This window comes from Fundulus heteroclitus, unplaced genomic scaffold, assembly GCF_011125445.2.
Source record: "Fundulus heteroclitus isolate FHET01 unplaced genomic scaffold, MU-UCD_Fhet_4.1 scaffold_42, whole genome shotgun sequence".
Taxonomy (NCBI): domain Eukaryota; kingdom Metazoa; phylum Chordata; class Actinopteri; order Cyprinodontiformes; family Fundulidae; genus Fundulus; species Fundulus heteroclitus.
In genome coordinates, this window is record NW_023396835.1 from 2352671 (window position 1) to 2366393 (window position 13723).

General features: G+C 40.7%; 2 protein-coding genes across 2 annotated transcripts; one reads left to right on the forward strand and one right to left on the reverse strand.

The window, feature by feature from the left end:
* Positions 1-22: 22 nt before the first annotated feature.
* nol7 (nucleolar protein 7) lies at positions 23-3212 on the reverse strand. The gene is made up of 8 exons (XM_012853521.3): positions 2986-3212; positions 2515-2575; positions 1721-1776; positions 1616-1641; positions 1474-1528; positions 1120-1241; positions 582-659; positions 23-464 (listed from the first exon to the last, which is right to left on the reverse strand). Exons 1-8 carry the CDS (start codon positions 3168-3170, stop codon positions 391-393), a joined length of 657 nt encoding a protein of 218 aa, XP_012708975.2. The 5' UTR covers positions 3171-3212; the 3' UTR covers positions 23-390.
* A 932-nt stretch (positions 3213-4144) lies between these two features.
* On the forward strand, positions 4145-7319 carry epdr1 (ependymin related 1). The gene is made up of 3 exons (XM_012853522.3): positions 4145-4475; positions 6134-6342; positions 6845-7319. Exons 1-3 carry the CDS (start codon positions 4240-4242, stop codon positions 7036-7038), a joined length of 639 nt encoding a protein of 212 aa, XP_012708976.2. The 5' UTR covers positions 4145-4239; the 3' UTR covers positions 7039-7319.
* Positions 7320-13723: the final 6404 nt, after the last annotated feature.

The window sequence follows — 13723 nt, forward strand, 5'->3', positions numbered from 1 at the left end:
AATTATATTTAGAGCTGGTAAGTTTTTTTTTTTTTTTTTATCTTCAAAAATACATGGAGCATTTTTACATGAAAAGCAGGGTTTCTTCTCTGCCTTTAAGGTTACGATGTGGAGAAATTCTGCCTTTTAACCTGAAAACAAGGTTTAAAGTCCATTTCTGGGTTGTTTCTCTTAGAAACTCTTGATTTATTCATTTGTTTTCATTCAGCTCAGGCGAAGTAGTCCGACATCCAGTCCCCCCCCCGCCCACTGTCTCAGCCCTGAAGCTCCAGCAGCTTCTTCCTCCGTGTTTCTGACTGTCGGCCATGTTTTATGTCCTCCAGCGGCGTGACGCGGCTCTCTCCGGCCGCCGTGTTTCCAGGAAATCCGCTGTACGTCCTCAGGTCCCTGTCAGCTGGAGGAAACCTGCTGTTTGTGGAGCCACCTCTTCTTCAGCTTCTCTGCTTTGGCCTTCTCCTTAGAGGCTGGAAAACCAGAAGTGCGGTCACTCACCAGCATAAATTAACCATTTATCAACAATTAGAGCATAAATCCCTTAGGCTGACTGGGATAGAGGTTATCAGCCGCTCCAGGAAACTCACCCCAGCCTTTTTTCACAAACTGCACAGCGGCGCTTTTGTTCGTCCCCGTCTTGTTCTGGATGGACAGCATGTCGTTATCTGGAAGGACGAAGAAACGACGCGTGAATAAAGAGAGTCTAACGCCGGGCTGAAGGTCTGCCTGGAAGCTGAGGATGTCCCCGCCGTGTCTCCAGCAGGACGCCCAGAGGAGAGGACGCCCCAGAGAGACGAGACGGACAGTTTCTGTAGCAAAGCTCAAATTGAGACAGATCATCGTCTTTGCAGACTTCTGCCACAGAGTGTAGCCTGCACTTCATCTCCTCAGACTACCAACTTTTAACCAATAAAACCAGAGAAATTGTTCAATTAAGCAGTTACGCTATTTTATGTCATCATGGTGTTTCAAAAAATCCAGAAAAGGTTTAAGTATAGTTACAAATCCAGGCATTTTTCCTCGGTTCATACATTCTAGGAGGGTTTAAATCAAGTTCTCATACATGTAGCGACTAACATATGACTAACTGGCTGGAAGCTAAAAGGATCCCCGCCGTCCTCTTACTGGAGCTCCTGCAGCTTCCCGGTCCGTACAACCTGGAGCGGACGAAGTCCTCCGCTGCCTGCCGCTGGAAGTCGGCTACGCCTCCTCCCGTCACCGTGGTTATCGTGTAGGTTCCCCGTACGCTGAGAAAGAGAGCAGCAAAGGAAGGAGGACGATTTGATCCAGGTTATTTAAAATGAGCACAAATCGGTTACGATTCATCCGGACTGAGGAGAATTCTTCGTTAAAGCTTCGATTTTACTTCCTGAGATGTTTCTAGACACCACAGAGAAAGACTGACTAATTTTAGTCACATTTCCACTGAATAGTTTTCCAGATTAATACTCGTTAGTGACCGACAGGTTGGTTTCTTACTTTCTGACACGTGGGAGTTTCCTCTTCTTTCCTTCCTCTTCTCCTTCGTCTGCAGCTGTGAGAAAAAAAAGCTGAATTATTGATCGTTGCTCATTGCTGCTGTGGACATCTGCTAAATGTTTACAGCAGGCGTCTCTCTTACCTTCATCCTCTGACTGTTTCTGCTCCCTGGGAAAAAGTAAAAGAGGATGTAAATGCTGAGTTGGTGGACAAACGGTCACATAAGCGTGACAAGACAACAACTTACTTCAAAGGTGCCGAGGCGATCTTCTCCAACACGTCAGCTGACAGGAGCTTCTTTTTCTGAGGAAAACATTCAGTTTTAAAGCATTTTTTTTAAACATGCTTTTCTTAAATAAAACAAAAAAAAAAAACAGTGGCAGCAGCTTTCCTGTCATTATATCCTCGCCTTCCGAGCACATCAGTAAGTTTTGGTTGGGAAGTTGATGTTGCTCCGCCATGCAGCACAACCAGATGTGTTCTAATCAGGCGCTAACTGAAGGCGCTCCTTAAGTGTTTATATTTAAAAACAGAACCACATAAACTGTGATTATTTCTCTTACAACTATCTGGGTCTGGCTCTGCTTAGGGAGGATCAGCAGCGCCCTCTTTTGGATGCCAGCCACACTACAACACTGAAGGAAGGTCCATCTAAGCAGACGTCATCAGTTAATCGGAAATAACTTTAATCCAATAAACCATTATTTCATAATCTTAAATCAACTGTCTGTTTGTATCCCTAGAATGTTTGGGCCTCATCTGCAAGAATATGGACAGCGCAAAAAAAGGGGGACTTTTGATTAACTGCAGTCCTAATTGGTTAATTATTAACTGGTTCATTTAATGCAGGGAAATAACATGTTGTAAAATAGTTTAAAGAATATTTCATGTCCATACCAGTAACTAAGACAACAGTTAATATAGCAATTAATCATTATTGGATTTCTAGCAGGATAAAATACACAGCTCTCTAGTATATAACTGTAGATAAATAATTATGAGGCCAGTGAAACACGAGGTGAACAAAAAGGGAAAACTGACCTTCTGTTCCTGGAAAAACTCCTGCCTCTTCCTCCTCTTCTCCCTCAGCTGCTCCTTCTCTCTGCAAACATCAAGAAGTTAATTTGATTTCACCACAAAACAATTTATTTAATAAACATTTCAAAACAAAATATTTTCTTAAAAAGATGAACCATTAACTCAGGATCATCGCAACAATCTAACCCAAGTCAACATGTTTACAGTAAATAAAATGTAAACACTGAAAGGGGAAAAAATCTAAATAAGAAAAAATAAATCATTCTGAACTGCACGATTCAAATCGAGCTTTACCAAATATCTCATCCTTATTAAAACTATAATTTATATAAACATCATATATATATATAATTGATCTAAAATTTAAACAAGTACATTTAAATACATAGTAAAAAGTAGATCTAGAAGTCATACTTTTGGTAGTTATTTTAACACAAGGCCCTAAGCCTCGTTAGCTAGCCGTGTGTTAGCCACCTTCTGGCCGTGTCCTGCGCCTCTTTCAGGCTCTGGACAGCCTGAGCCTTGGACTCCTCAAAGGTCACCTCCTCCGGCGCCTCCTCGTCACTAGACTCCAACACCAACTTCAAGTCATCCGCTACTTTTTTACTTTCTGCCTTTTTCTGCAAAGAGGCGCTTTTCCCACGTTGTTTCTTCGCCATGTTCACCCGTCTCTATTGGCGGCAGCGGAAATGACGTAATCTCTTCGCGCGGAGGCGGGAGGCTGGAGATAAAACTGGTGGGGAACGTCTGCCACCTAGTGGCGAAGATGAGCTCTACAACTAAACGGTGACCTAATGTTGCGTTCAATTGCAGTCGGAACTCTGAAATCCCAGCCTCTGGTCGTATCAATCAACCACAACGACCGCTAGAAAAGTGGGACTTTTTCCGTGGAAAGTGGGAGAAAGTGTGAGTTTTGTTACATTCCATTTACCACGTAAATCTAAAATAAGAATGGTGTAAACAACAAGCTCTTGGTTTTTTTTATTTTTGAGGTAAAAGGAATGCAACATAACTGTTGGACAGAGATACATTTTTGCATGTATTTCTGCCCCCCCCCCCCCTTCCTACCCCCGCCCCCTAAACACCTATAAGTATGATTAGTCACTTAAAAGTGTTACTTTTGATATTGGCTGTTTTTTTAAGTAGTTACTGGCAAAAGTTCCAACTCTGGTATTACAAAATCAAACCGTAACAGAGCAAGAAAAGAATAGAGGACAAATACATAGAATTGCTTCTAATATCAGGTGTATTGGTTTCCTTATTTATTTCATGTATTTCTATAAAATAAAAAGTGTAAAAATGTATTTTACACTGTCTCAAATTAAATTTAAAAAAAGTTGAACCAGTCTTTACCAATTTAGCCAGGTGTTATTTAAGGAATTAAATACACAAATGATGTTTAGCAATTATTTAAACGTGGACAAAATAAAAAAAATATATATTGCTATAACTACTAAGGTCATTTCATGTTACTTTTCATATTAAATATAATTATATTTTCTTTCATGTTGGTGGTGGCAGATAATTCTAATAAGACCAAACATATTATTCAAGTTATTAGACTTTTCCCATGCATACTTTTATTCTGAAAGCTGAGCAGAACGCGACTCACCGGAAGTGCCTCTGCAGCTTATTTTGGGTAGCTTGTTTCCAGCCTCAGCAGCAGCTGCAGACCGCTTCCATCAACAACAACCACCGGAGCAGATAACGGGACTCACTGGAGGCAGAATGCACCGACTCTTGCTGGTGTTTGTGGCCGCTGCCGGGGTCTCGGCGCTCGGCCTCCCACAGCTGGGTGCCTCCCCGGCGGACGAGCCATGCGACGCGCCGCTGCAGTGGGAGGGAAAGTGGGTGGTGTACGACCACAACACGGGCAGAAACAGCCGGGCCGCGGTCTCCTACGACGGCCAGAACCAGAGGATCCGAGTCCTGCAGCAGCACAAGAAACACACTCCGTGTCAGAGGTACAAACAAGTCCGATTCTGCCTTTTAATCTTAATTTTTAAATTATCAAAGGATAAATAAATAGATTAAAAACATGCAAAAACCTGTCAGGTTTCCTTTGTTGATCATTATTTTCCTTCAGTATTTATTAATTTTGTGATATCTATTAATCAAAGTTAAAAGAAGTTAAAATTTCCATTTGCGCTATCTCATAAAGACTAAATAAATATATTGCTGAATCAGGTAATATTTTCACTGCTGGATCAATTTTTTTTTTTTTTTTGTTGTTGCTTACTTTTGTAATAAAGGTCTGTTAATGTTCACACATATTAATTGATGGGAATGTTAAATGAATGTTTGAATATAAAACTCTTTTCAGTAATATTTACTGAACTAATATTCTGGCAACAGGTTTAGTAACTAAAAATTAATCAATTCACCAAAAGCAAGAAATCCGGTAAGCCAGAGCAATAAAGTCATAAAAGTAACATGTTACTGTAACAAAGAAGGCAACCGTGGATCAGTCGGCATAATTGGAAGGTTGTGGGTTTGATTCCAGCTTTCCCCGTCCCACGTTCTTATGCCCCTGGGCAAGGCACTGCGTATCATTGTATAAACGTGTCTTCGTTAGTGAGGTTGTTTGGGTGAATGTGGTTCTAGTGTAAAGCGCTTAGAATGGTCGCTATGTCCAGAAAGGCGATGGATAAATTAGGTCTATTTACCTTTTATATGCGTCAGAAACTAAATAAAGATGTGAAAAGGTTTCTCTGAATATAATTGAGAAACCAAAAAACAAAACAGTCATTCAGAAGCAAAAACAGTGTAGTGAACAAAATAAACATTAACAGTTAGTTAATTCTAATCAGTTGATAGTTCTTTAACTTTTAAATGATAATTACTCATAAATCATAAAGGGGCTTTGCTTCTCATTTCATTAGTTGACACAGGTACGTTACAAACGTGAGACCATGAAAATTTTTTTTGTTCTTTCAAACTTTTCATTTACATAGCTCTGAATGTCTATCATGGAATCTAAGACAGGGCAGAAAACGGACCGGCAGCTTCTCCTACACAGCAATGGGAGGAGCTGTAACCTGTGACTGGATATTAAAACGATAAAACAATACCCGCTGGTTCCGTCACAGCGACACTTTGGTATGTAGGTAGAGTCACTGCTGATTATTCTAAAGCCATATGACTGAATTATAACACTAAAAACAAACAACCAGTTAGAAAAGCTTAGCACATAACTCCATACAAAAGTTTCTGCTTAACTTTTTTTCTTCCAATAATTAATTTTTTTGTATTTTTTTCTGCTTGTGATAAGCCCACTTTACACCTCTGCCAGCTGCATGTCTGCAGAGTTTGTTGTTTATTCATCCGCGCTGCAGGAATAAACAAGAACAAAGTCTCTGTAAGGACCGCGGCACGCCGTTGTGAAATTCTGTCTGGCTGATAAGCGACGGCTCAGCCTGTTTAATCAGCGTTAGCTTGCTTAGTGCGCAGCTTTAGTTTGACCTGTGCATACAACAGAAGCCTCCCAGATTGGCTCGACACCGCTGCGCTCAATAAAGCAAAGAAAAACACGCTTTTGCAACAAAATTTATTGCACAGTAGACGCAAAATGAAAGGATGAAGGTGTGGCGCAGTGACATTTGCAGTTTTCCCGTTGTTGCAGGTTTTTTGAGTACATCTACCTGTATCAGAGCAAAGTGATGTTCCAGATTGACCAGAAGACTAAAGAGTGCTCAAAGATCGCCCTGACGGAGGCCTGGGATCCCTTCGACATCCCTAAAAACTCCACCTTTGAGGACCAGTACATCATCGGTGGCCCCGGGGACAACGTGGAGGTTCAGGAGTGGTCAGACAGGAAGCCGGCACGTCAGCGTAAGTATGCTGGTCTGTGCTTTTTGGAAAGCAAAGATTGAGGTTAAACAAAAGCTACTAAATACAATTAAATCCGTTTACAGTCGTAGAAATGACAAATCCTGGTTTATAATAAACTAATATGCTGAGTCACTTTGGGTTCATTGGTCAGAAGCAACTGGTTGGTTTCTGAAATAACTTCAAACTGTGCTGGTGAAAACAAATTATTAGATAATAACAAAAAAAAAAACTACACAAAAAGCCCAGTGTGTTGCTTTTAAAATAATATGTGTAGAAACAAAACAAAAACAGTTCCTAGCATGTTCATAGTAGCCCTTTACACTTCAGCCTGCATTTTATATATCTGCCAGCAGAGGGCGACATCTGTAGGTGGAATATTAAACACTCTCCAAAGCTCACAGGCTTGATTTATGATTACTTAAAGTATATCAGATTATACGATTAAACTTTACACACTTTATCATCCTGTAGTTTCTTTCACTTCTGCTCACTTTTCCTGTAGATGAGGCCTGGGTTGGTGTTTACACCCTGAAGGATTGCTACCCGGTGCAGGAGACCTACACCAAGAACAGCACCGTCACCACCTCCACCCGTTTCCTCAGCCTGCAGCTGGGCATCAGCGACCCCAAGGTCTTCACCCCGCCCCTCACCTGCCAGTCATCCCGGCCTGAGAGGATGGGCGAGTTCAGCTGTTGAGGCCTTCTGGGGATTCACCCTTGACCTTAGATAATTAACAGCTGTTTGAGTCTTCAGTTGCTTCTGGCTTACCGCATTTTATCAATTAATAAACACTAACTGAGAGCAAAAACACATGTAGCTGCTGTAGAAGTTAGGGCTAAACAAGGGTGCCAGTACTGCGACTTTCTCTGTTAAATCTGTGTTAGTCACTGAATTTAGAGCTGAATGAATACATTCTGAATAGAAATAACTCTTGTGGGGCAACAAAGCTGAATAAACACTGGATTTATGGAACCTGCTGCTTTACTGCTGATGTTTTTTCTTGATAATTGGATTCTTTAATAAAACACCATAAACTGTATAGTCTACCTCCAACCATAAGCCACTAGTGCTCAGAGAGCCATCTTTGAGAAGATGGCCAGAGGAGGCAAAAGGAAGCCAGACTGCTTTAGCTCCCCTATGTGGGACAAACTGTGTGATCCTCACGGAGAAGACTTGGATCAAATAACAGACGGCATCACAGATTAGATCAACTTCTCTGCTGTACCCCTCATGAAGATGAGATGCTTCTCCTACATCAAGCCCTGGATAAACCCAGAGATATCTGGAGAAGCCTTAAATCATCTCGGGTCACAAACAGAACGTCCAGGCTGTAGGTAAGGTAGGAAGGATAAGCTGAACCAGCATTTCCTGAGGTTTGACCAGTCTGCCTCCCCAACTCAGCCTAACATGTTGCAGACACCCAAATCCTGGGTGACCGCTGTCACCCACTTCTTCCACTTTGGATGATCCGATTAATGAGCCCCCCTCCACTACTCCGTCCTTCTCAACGCTCCAGGTGAGAAGGATGGAGTTTAAGGCCTGTACTATGGCATGTGTTCCAAGAGTTGTGTTCAGATACTTGTTGGTATCTGGTATGTGGAAACTAAAGGAGCTTTTTGTGGACACCAGTGCTGATGGAATCTATATATGAAGAGAAATGAGACCATGAGTTGTTGGCTGTCTAGGTGTCTCCTTATTCAAATGACAGATTTAAATTCAGTACAATTCAAAATTCAAAAATACTTTATTCATCCCAAAGGGAAATTCAATGTTTGTGTAACTCATTTTGTAAAGGAGTTATTATAGATGGTGATGGATGTGGGCAGGAACATTTTCCTGATTTTATGCAAAATCCTTCTTTGCATCATCATCGTCTCCAGAGGGTCCACAGTCGCTCCCAGAACAGAACCAGCCTTCTTTATCGGGTTGGTGAGCCTTTTTAGGTCCCTGGTTCTGATGCTGCTGCCCTAACAGAAGATAGCAGAGGAGATGACGCTCTCAACAGCAGACTTATAGAAGACATGCAACAACATCTTGCTCTAAACCTTGAAGGACCTAAGTTTCCTCAAGAGGTACAATCTGCTCAGTCGCTTCTGGCAGTTGGCTTCACTGTTGCATCTCCAGTCCAGTCTATTGTCCAGATGAACACCAAGGTACTTTTATTCCTCAACCACCTCCACTTCTTCTACCATGATGGATATTGGGTTTGATCTAATCCAGTTTCTCCTGAAATCTACAATCATCTCCTGTTTTGTTCACATGAGGTGATTGTTTCCACACCATGCCAGAAATCAGTGCACCAGCCTTCTGTGCTCAGCTTCTTGTCCATCTCTGATACAACCGACAACTGCAGAGTCATCTGAGTATTTCTGTAGATGACAGGACTCGGACTTATGCTGGAGGTGTGAAGTGTGCAGAGTGAAAAGCACCGGTGTCAGATCAGGTTGAATTGTATTAAATTTAGGAGGTACCGAGGTCTGAAAGGGAGCTCAGGGGGGGCAGGGCCTCTTCTATTGTCGTTCCACAATTGCGAAATAATCTACCCCTGCACATAAGAGACGCTCCTTCACTGTCCACTTTCAAAACTCGCCTTAAAACACACTATTATTCTTTGGTTTTCACCACTAAGGAGACTTAGTTTTCATTTTAAATTGGTTTTACGGTTTCTCTGCGTTATGTTTTTATCATAGTTTTTTTAATGGATGTGTTTTAGCTTGTAGCGATGTACAGCGCTTTGTTTCAACTGTTGGCTGTTTTTAAGCGCTTTATAAATAAAGATGGTATAGTAAAATGGTAAATGCACTGGATAAATCAAAGAACATAATCCTCACAGTGCTGCCTGCTTTGTCCAGGTGACAGTGGGTTGGTTGAAGCAGGTGTATGATGGTGTCTTCAGCTCCTGATACGTGCTGGTTTGCTTACGCAGGTAGACCAGCAGGAGTCTCTCTAGGACCTTCATGATGTGGGATGTCAGGGCAACGGGTCTCTAGTCATTGTTAATGACTGATGGGTGAATTTTCTTTGGTACCAGAACCAGATGGAATATCTTCCACAACAGTGGTACCAGGTGGCTACAGCTTGTGGTTGTGGATGCTAAACCCTGCATGTTGGATGAATTCTGTGCAAGTGGGGAAAGAAGACTTTTAATCAGTTCATCACTTTGCAAAAGGGAAGCTGGACACTCTACATGTCCCTGGCTTTAGTTAAAAACTGCTGATCCAGATTAGGAACAATATTAGGCGGTGGAAGGAGCAGATTGAGGAACTTCTTAATTCAGCCAGCCATGGAGGGCAATAGAGAGGTAACTGCTTTGGATCAACATCAGCCTTATTCTAGTCACCAAGACAGAGTCATTTATTGGACTTAGGTTCTGATAAAAGAGAGTCTGACTGGACATTGTTACTGGGAGGTGGAGAAGAGAGGGATAGTTTATATAGCAGTTGCATACAAGAATATCAGCAGAGCAGGCTATGAATGTGGATTTGGTCGTTATGACTAATCTTGGGCATTAAATTGTCACCAAAACAGTTACATGGTGTGGTATAACAACACTGCAACCCCCACCAGAGTAGGAGTGTACCTGGATCACAGAGCAGGTATTCTGTGTCATGATCAGAACAGAGGGACCCAGTATTCAACCAGACAAACAGAAAGTATGATTAAGATGGCTTATTGGCAGGACAGGTTTTGGGCTGGAACCGGGATGACAGGTTGGCAGTGATGTGAAGAGGACAAGACAGGGCTCGTGGTCGATAACAGTCCTTAGTCAAAAAACGGGTAAACAGAAGTGCAGAACAGTCCAGAGCAGAATTCAGGCTCAGAGTCAGGACATAGATCCACATTCGGTTCACAAGTGATCAAGGTAAATAGACAGGGGTCAGGCAAGCTCAGATAGTCCTTGAACAGGTTTAAAGTCAGGCAACACAGGTTAGCAGTCAGAGTAAGGCAGGAAAAACAGGTATACAGGGGTCAGGCTCAACAGGTCAACTCAAATCGGGTCAGTATCAACAGGTCAATCACAACTAATAACGCTGGATAAGACTCACCAATAGGCTCGTAATGATCTGGCACTAACTTTTGTTTATTTCCATATGAAAATGCACAATAAGGCATAAACGTAACCTGATGTTTTCAGGAACAGAAGAAACAAGTATTTTAAATTTATAAGTAAAAAATACATTTAGGATTTCTATCTTCTTCCTGTCTTAAGAAGTAGCAGTCTGCTGGTCGTGCTTGATGTGAAAGCAAAGTGCAACAGTTTATATAGAAGACCTTCGCCAAGCTAGAACTACTCACTTTTCATTGTGAATCAAGAAAAATGGAATAGAATAGAAATAGCTTTGGAGGATGGGTCTCCGGGTGCTTAAAAACACCTTCACTCCAGGAATTGAAATGTTTTCAGAAAAACTGAGTGAAAATCTGGTTGCCTCTGATTCAAGCCTCTTTGTAGTTGCCATGACCCAGATGACTAAGAATTTGCACAGGTTGTGTTGTGATAATGTATTTGTCAAAGATATGTCCCACTTTTTTACTCAGTGAAAAACAATGCTGTCCTGGAATAAAAGTTGTAATCATTTTAAGGCCTTTAACTAGTCTTTAGTAGGGGTGCCAATATAGCTGTCCATAGCTGCAAATAGACATGGGATTGTGTGGGTGTATGTCAATACTTCCTTCAATTCCGTGAAATTATCTATTTTTGTACTTCTGTACTTTTGTACTTCATCTATGGATCAATATTTACATTTCTTCGCACGGATGTAGCGCTTCCTGGTAACCTGGTTAATCACAGGTTCTGGAGGGTACTAACTTAACCCAACAACTTTTTTTCCCAGCAGATTGCAGGAAAGGTTTATTAACCAATATTGTGTCCTAATAGAAGACAATGGTCACAGTTAAAATAGTTTGTATCATCAGATATGGCCAGAAACATCACCGCTTCAGTCAGCTTCATCATTTGTAATTTTAATTATCTTTATACGTTATTGATTCCCCTTATGTCTGCATAAATGTTGTAATGTACACAGATGATGTTGCTTTCTTTACTCTGACAAAAATCAACTCCTCTCAATTTAACTCTTTGACTAAAGTCCAGGAAAGTTTAGAGAAATAATCTCTTCTACTCAACACTAAAAACATTGTATGCATGACGTTTTCAAAACAAGCCAAGGAAATAATCCAGTCTGAAGTTTTCATGGGTGATAAAGTCAAGGGAAGTTTATTTATAAAGCACTTTTCAGCAACAATGATTCAAAGTGCTGGTGAAGAGCTGCAGATCTTTAAATAGTGTTTAAATAGTGTGGTGTTATCTTTGATTTACCATTGTTTTTTTTAAACAAGCTGATAAATATAAAATTTGATCTCCATAATAATCTCAGTCATATTAGAACACCCATTGACTAAAGGGGATTTTTTTTGTTGTTCCTACAGAATGATTTACTCAGTAAAATCCTTAAACTTTAGGACGCTTGATTTTATTAATGCGATTATTCCTATAGGAAGCTAGGGTTCGCTGTAGCGATCGGTCGCTAAATGGGTTTATCTGAAAGTTATACAAAAACGGCATTAAATCGACATTAATGTTCCATATTAATGCGGTAATAACACTCATAGCACTATCGAAATTATGGTGGAGCAAAACGAAACAAACCTTATGTTTGAAACAAACCATAGTCACATAGTAGCCCAAATGATAATAGCATGGGAAGCTAATAGCATTATGCTAGCGGACATTCGGTGCTAATTTTAAAAGCTTTGTAGGGGTTGGAAAATATCTGAGGCCTGATAATTGTTTTCAGACTGTTTGTGGGTCACACGAAGTCACAAAGAAGCTGGAATCTTTGTCCCCCGAGACTTCTTTCTTTTTTAAGGTTCAATAAGTTAAATAATCTCCCACAGCTCAAGCTTTATTTTGGTCATAATGAGCGGACCAGAAAACACAAACATCATTATCCCATCAATTTATAAAAACCTTTATGGAAATAAAGTTTGTTATAACCGTAAAACACATTCGATCTACATCAGCAAGGCTTGGCTTCAAAATAGCTTGTGTGGAACGTATTAACATTGATCCGTTTTTTAGTACACATTTATGAAGGTTTAACATGCTTTTAATATGCAATTTATTTGCTTTAAGGCCGCATCTGTTGATCAGAAGAAGAGAATGTGAATAGATTCTGTGTACGAGCAAAAGTATCAGGAGAGGGTTTCAAGGCCAGTCCTAGGCAGTGGGAAAGAACAGAAACTTCGGTTCATATGCAGCAGGAGGAAACAACAAGAGAAGATAGTTATTAGGGAGTAAGATAGCGATAACATGTGTGCGTCATTCATTGTGTGACCTTGTATAATCTATGTTCTAACTTTAATAAAAACAAGCCTAAACGGGGGGAGAGACAGACTTGTTGCCCGCAGTCGGCAGGTGTATCATCTCTCCCCTTTGCAAAGGTGAAATGGAATTCTGTGTCCATGGCTGAGTTATTATTTTAAAGTCCTACACAACGAATTAACGAACCCAGGGAAGCATGACGGCTTTAACATTAGCCGGAGCTATGTCTGGTAGCTCGATCCATGTGTTTTAAAAACACAGTGAAAACCCATTAAGTAAACCATTTAACTTTCCCTGTTTATTTCTCTGTGAAACCTCTCCCGTTGTCTTTGGTTGTGGCGACGGGCATCTGGTTTTCAATGAATTACTCCAAGGAAAAGCTGGTTATCGCAGCAGCAACAAGGAGCATGAGGTTAACTCAAAGCATAGCTGCTAGGAGGCGGCTCTAGGGTCCTTCATTGGGGTCTCAGGCCTGTAAAGGGGGTTGCAGCTTGGGGTCTCTGCACTCCTGCTAGATAGTGGATTGGCTCCCAGGTCAGCTTTCTCCTGCACAGACAGACCACCACTGATGTGATTATGATGTCAATTTCACAGAAAGTAGACTTTACTCAGTTTGGTCGACCTTGCAGATGCTTGTGAGTCTTTGAGACCCATGCATTGTTGGCTGGTCTCCCCAGCGTGGACTCTCTCCTCAAGTTTAACAGCGGTCATCTGAGAAATCAAATTTTCTCTAGGAGTTATCCAATCATTATTTAATGATCAATGAATCCAGTTGCGATTATAAATTAAGGTTATTAACTTTTACTGGTGACTAACCTACCTCAGTCTCATGACTGGTTAAACACACATCTTTTCTGTTAAATAAGGTTAATGATTGCTAATTAGGCTCAATTGCTAGTTATCATTATCATAGGGTGGTAGCCCTTAATCACAACCATTTGGAATAAAAAGTCCTTGTACTATACCTTTGAATATAATAATATTAATATTAATAATAATAATAATAATAATAATAATAATAATAATAATAATAATAATAATAATAATAATAATAATAAT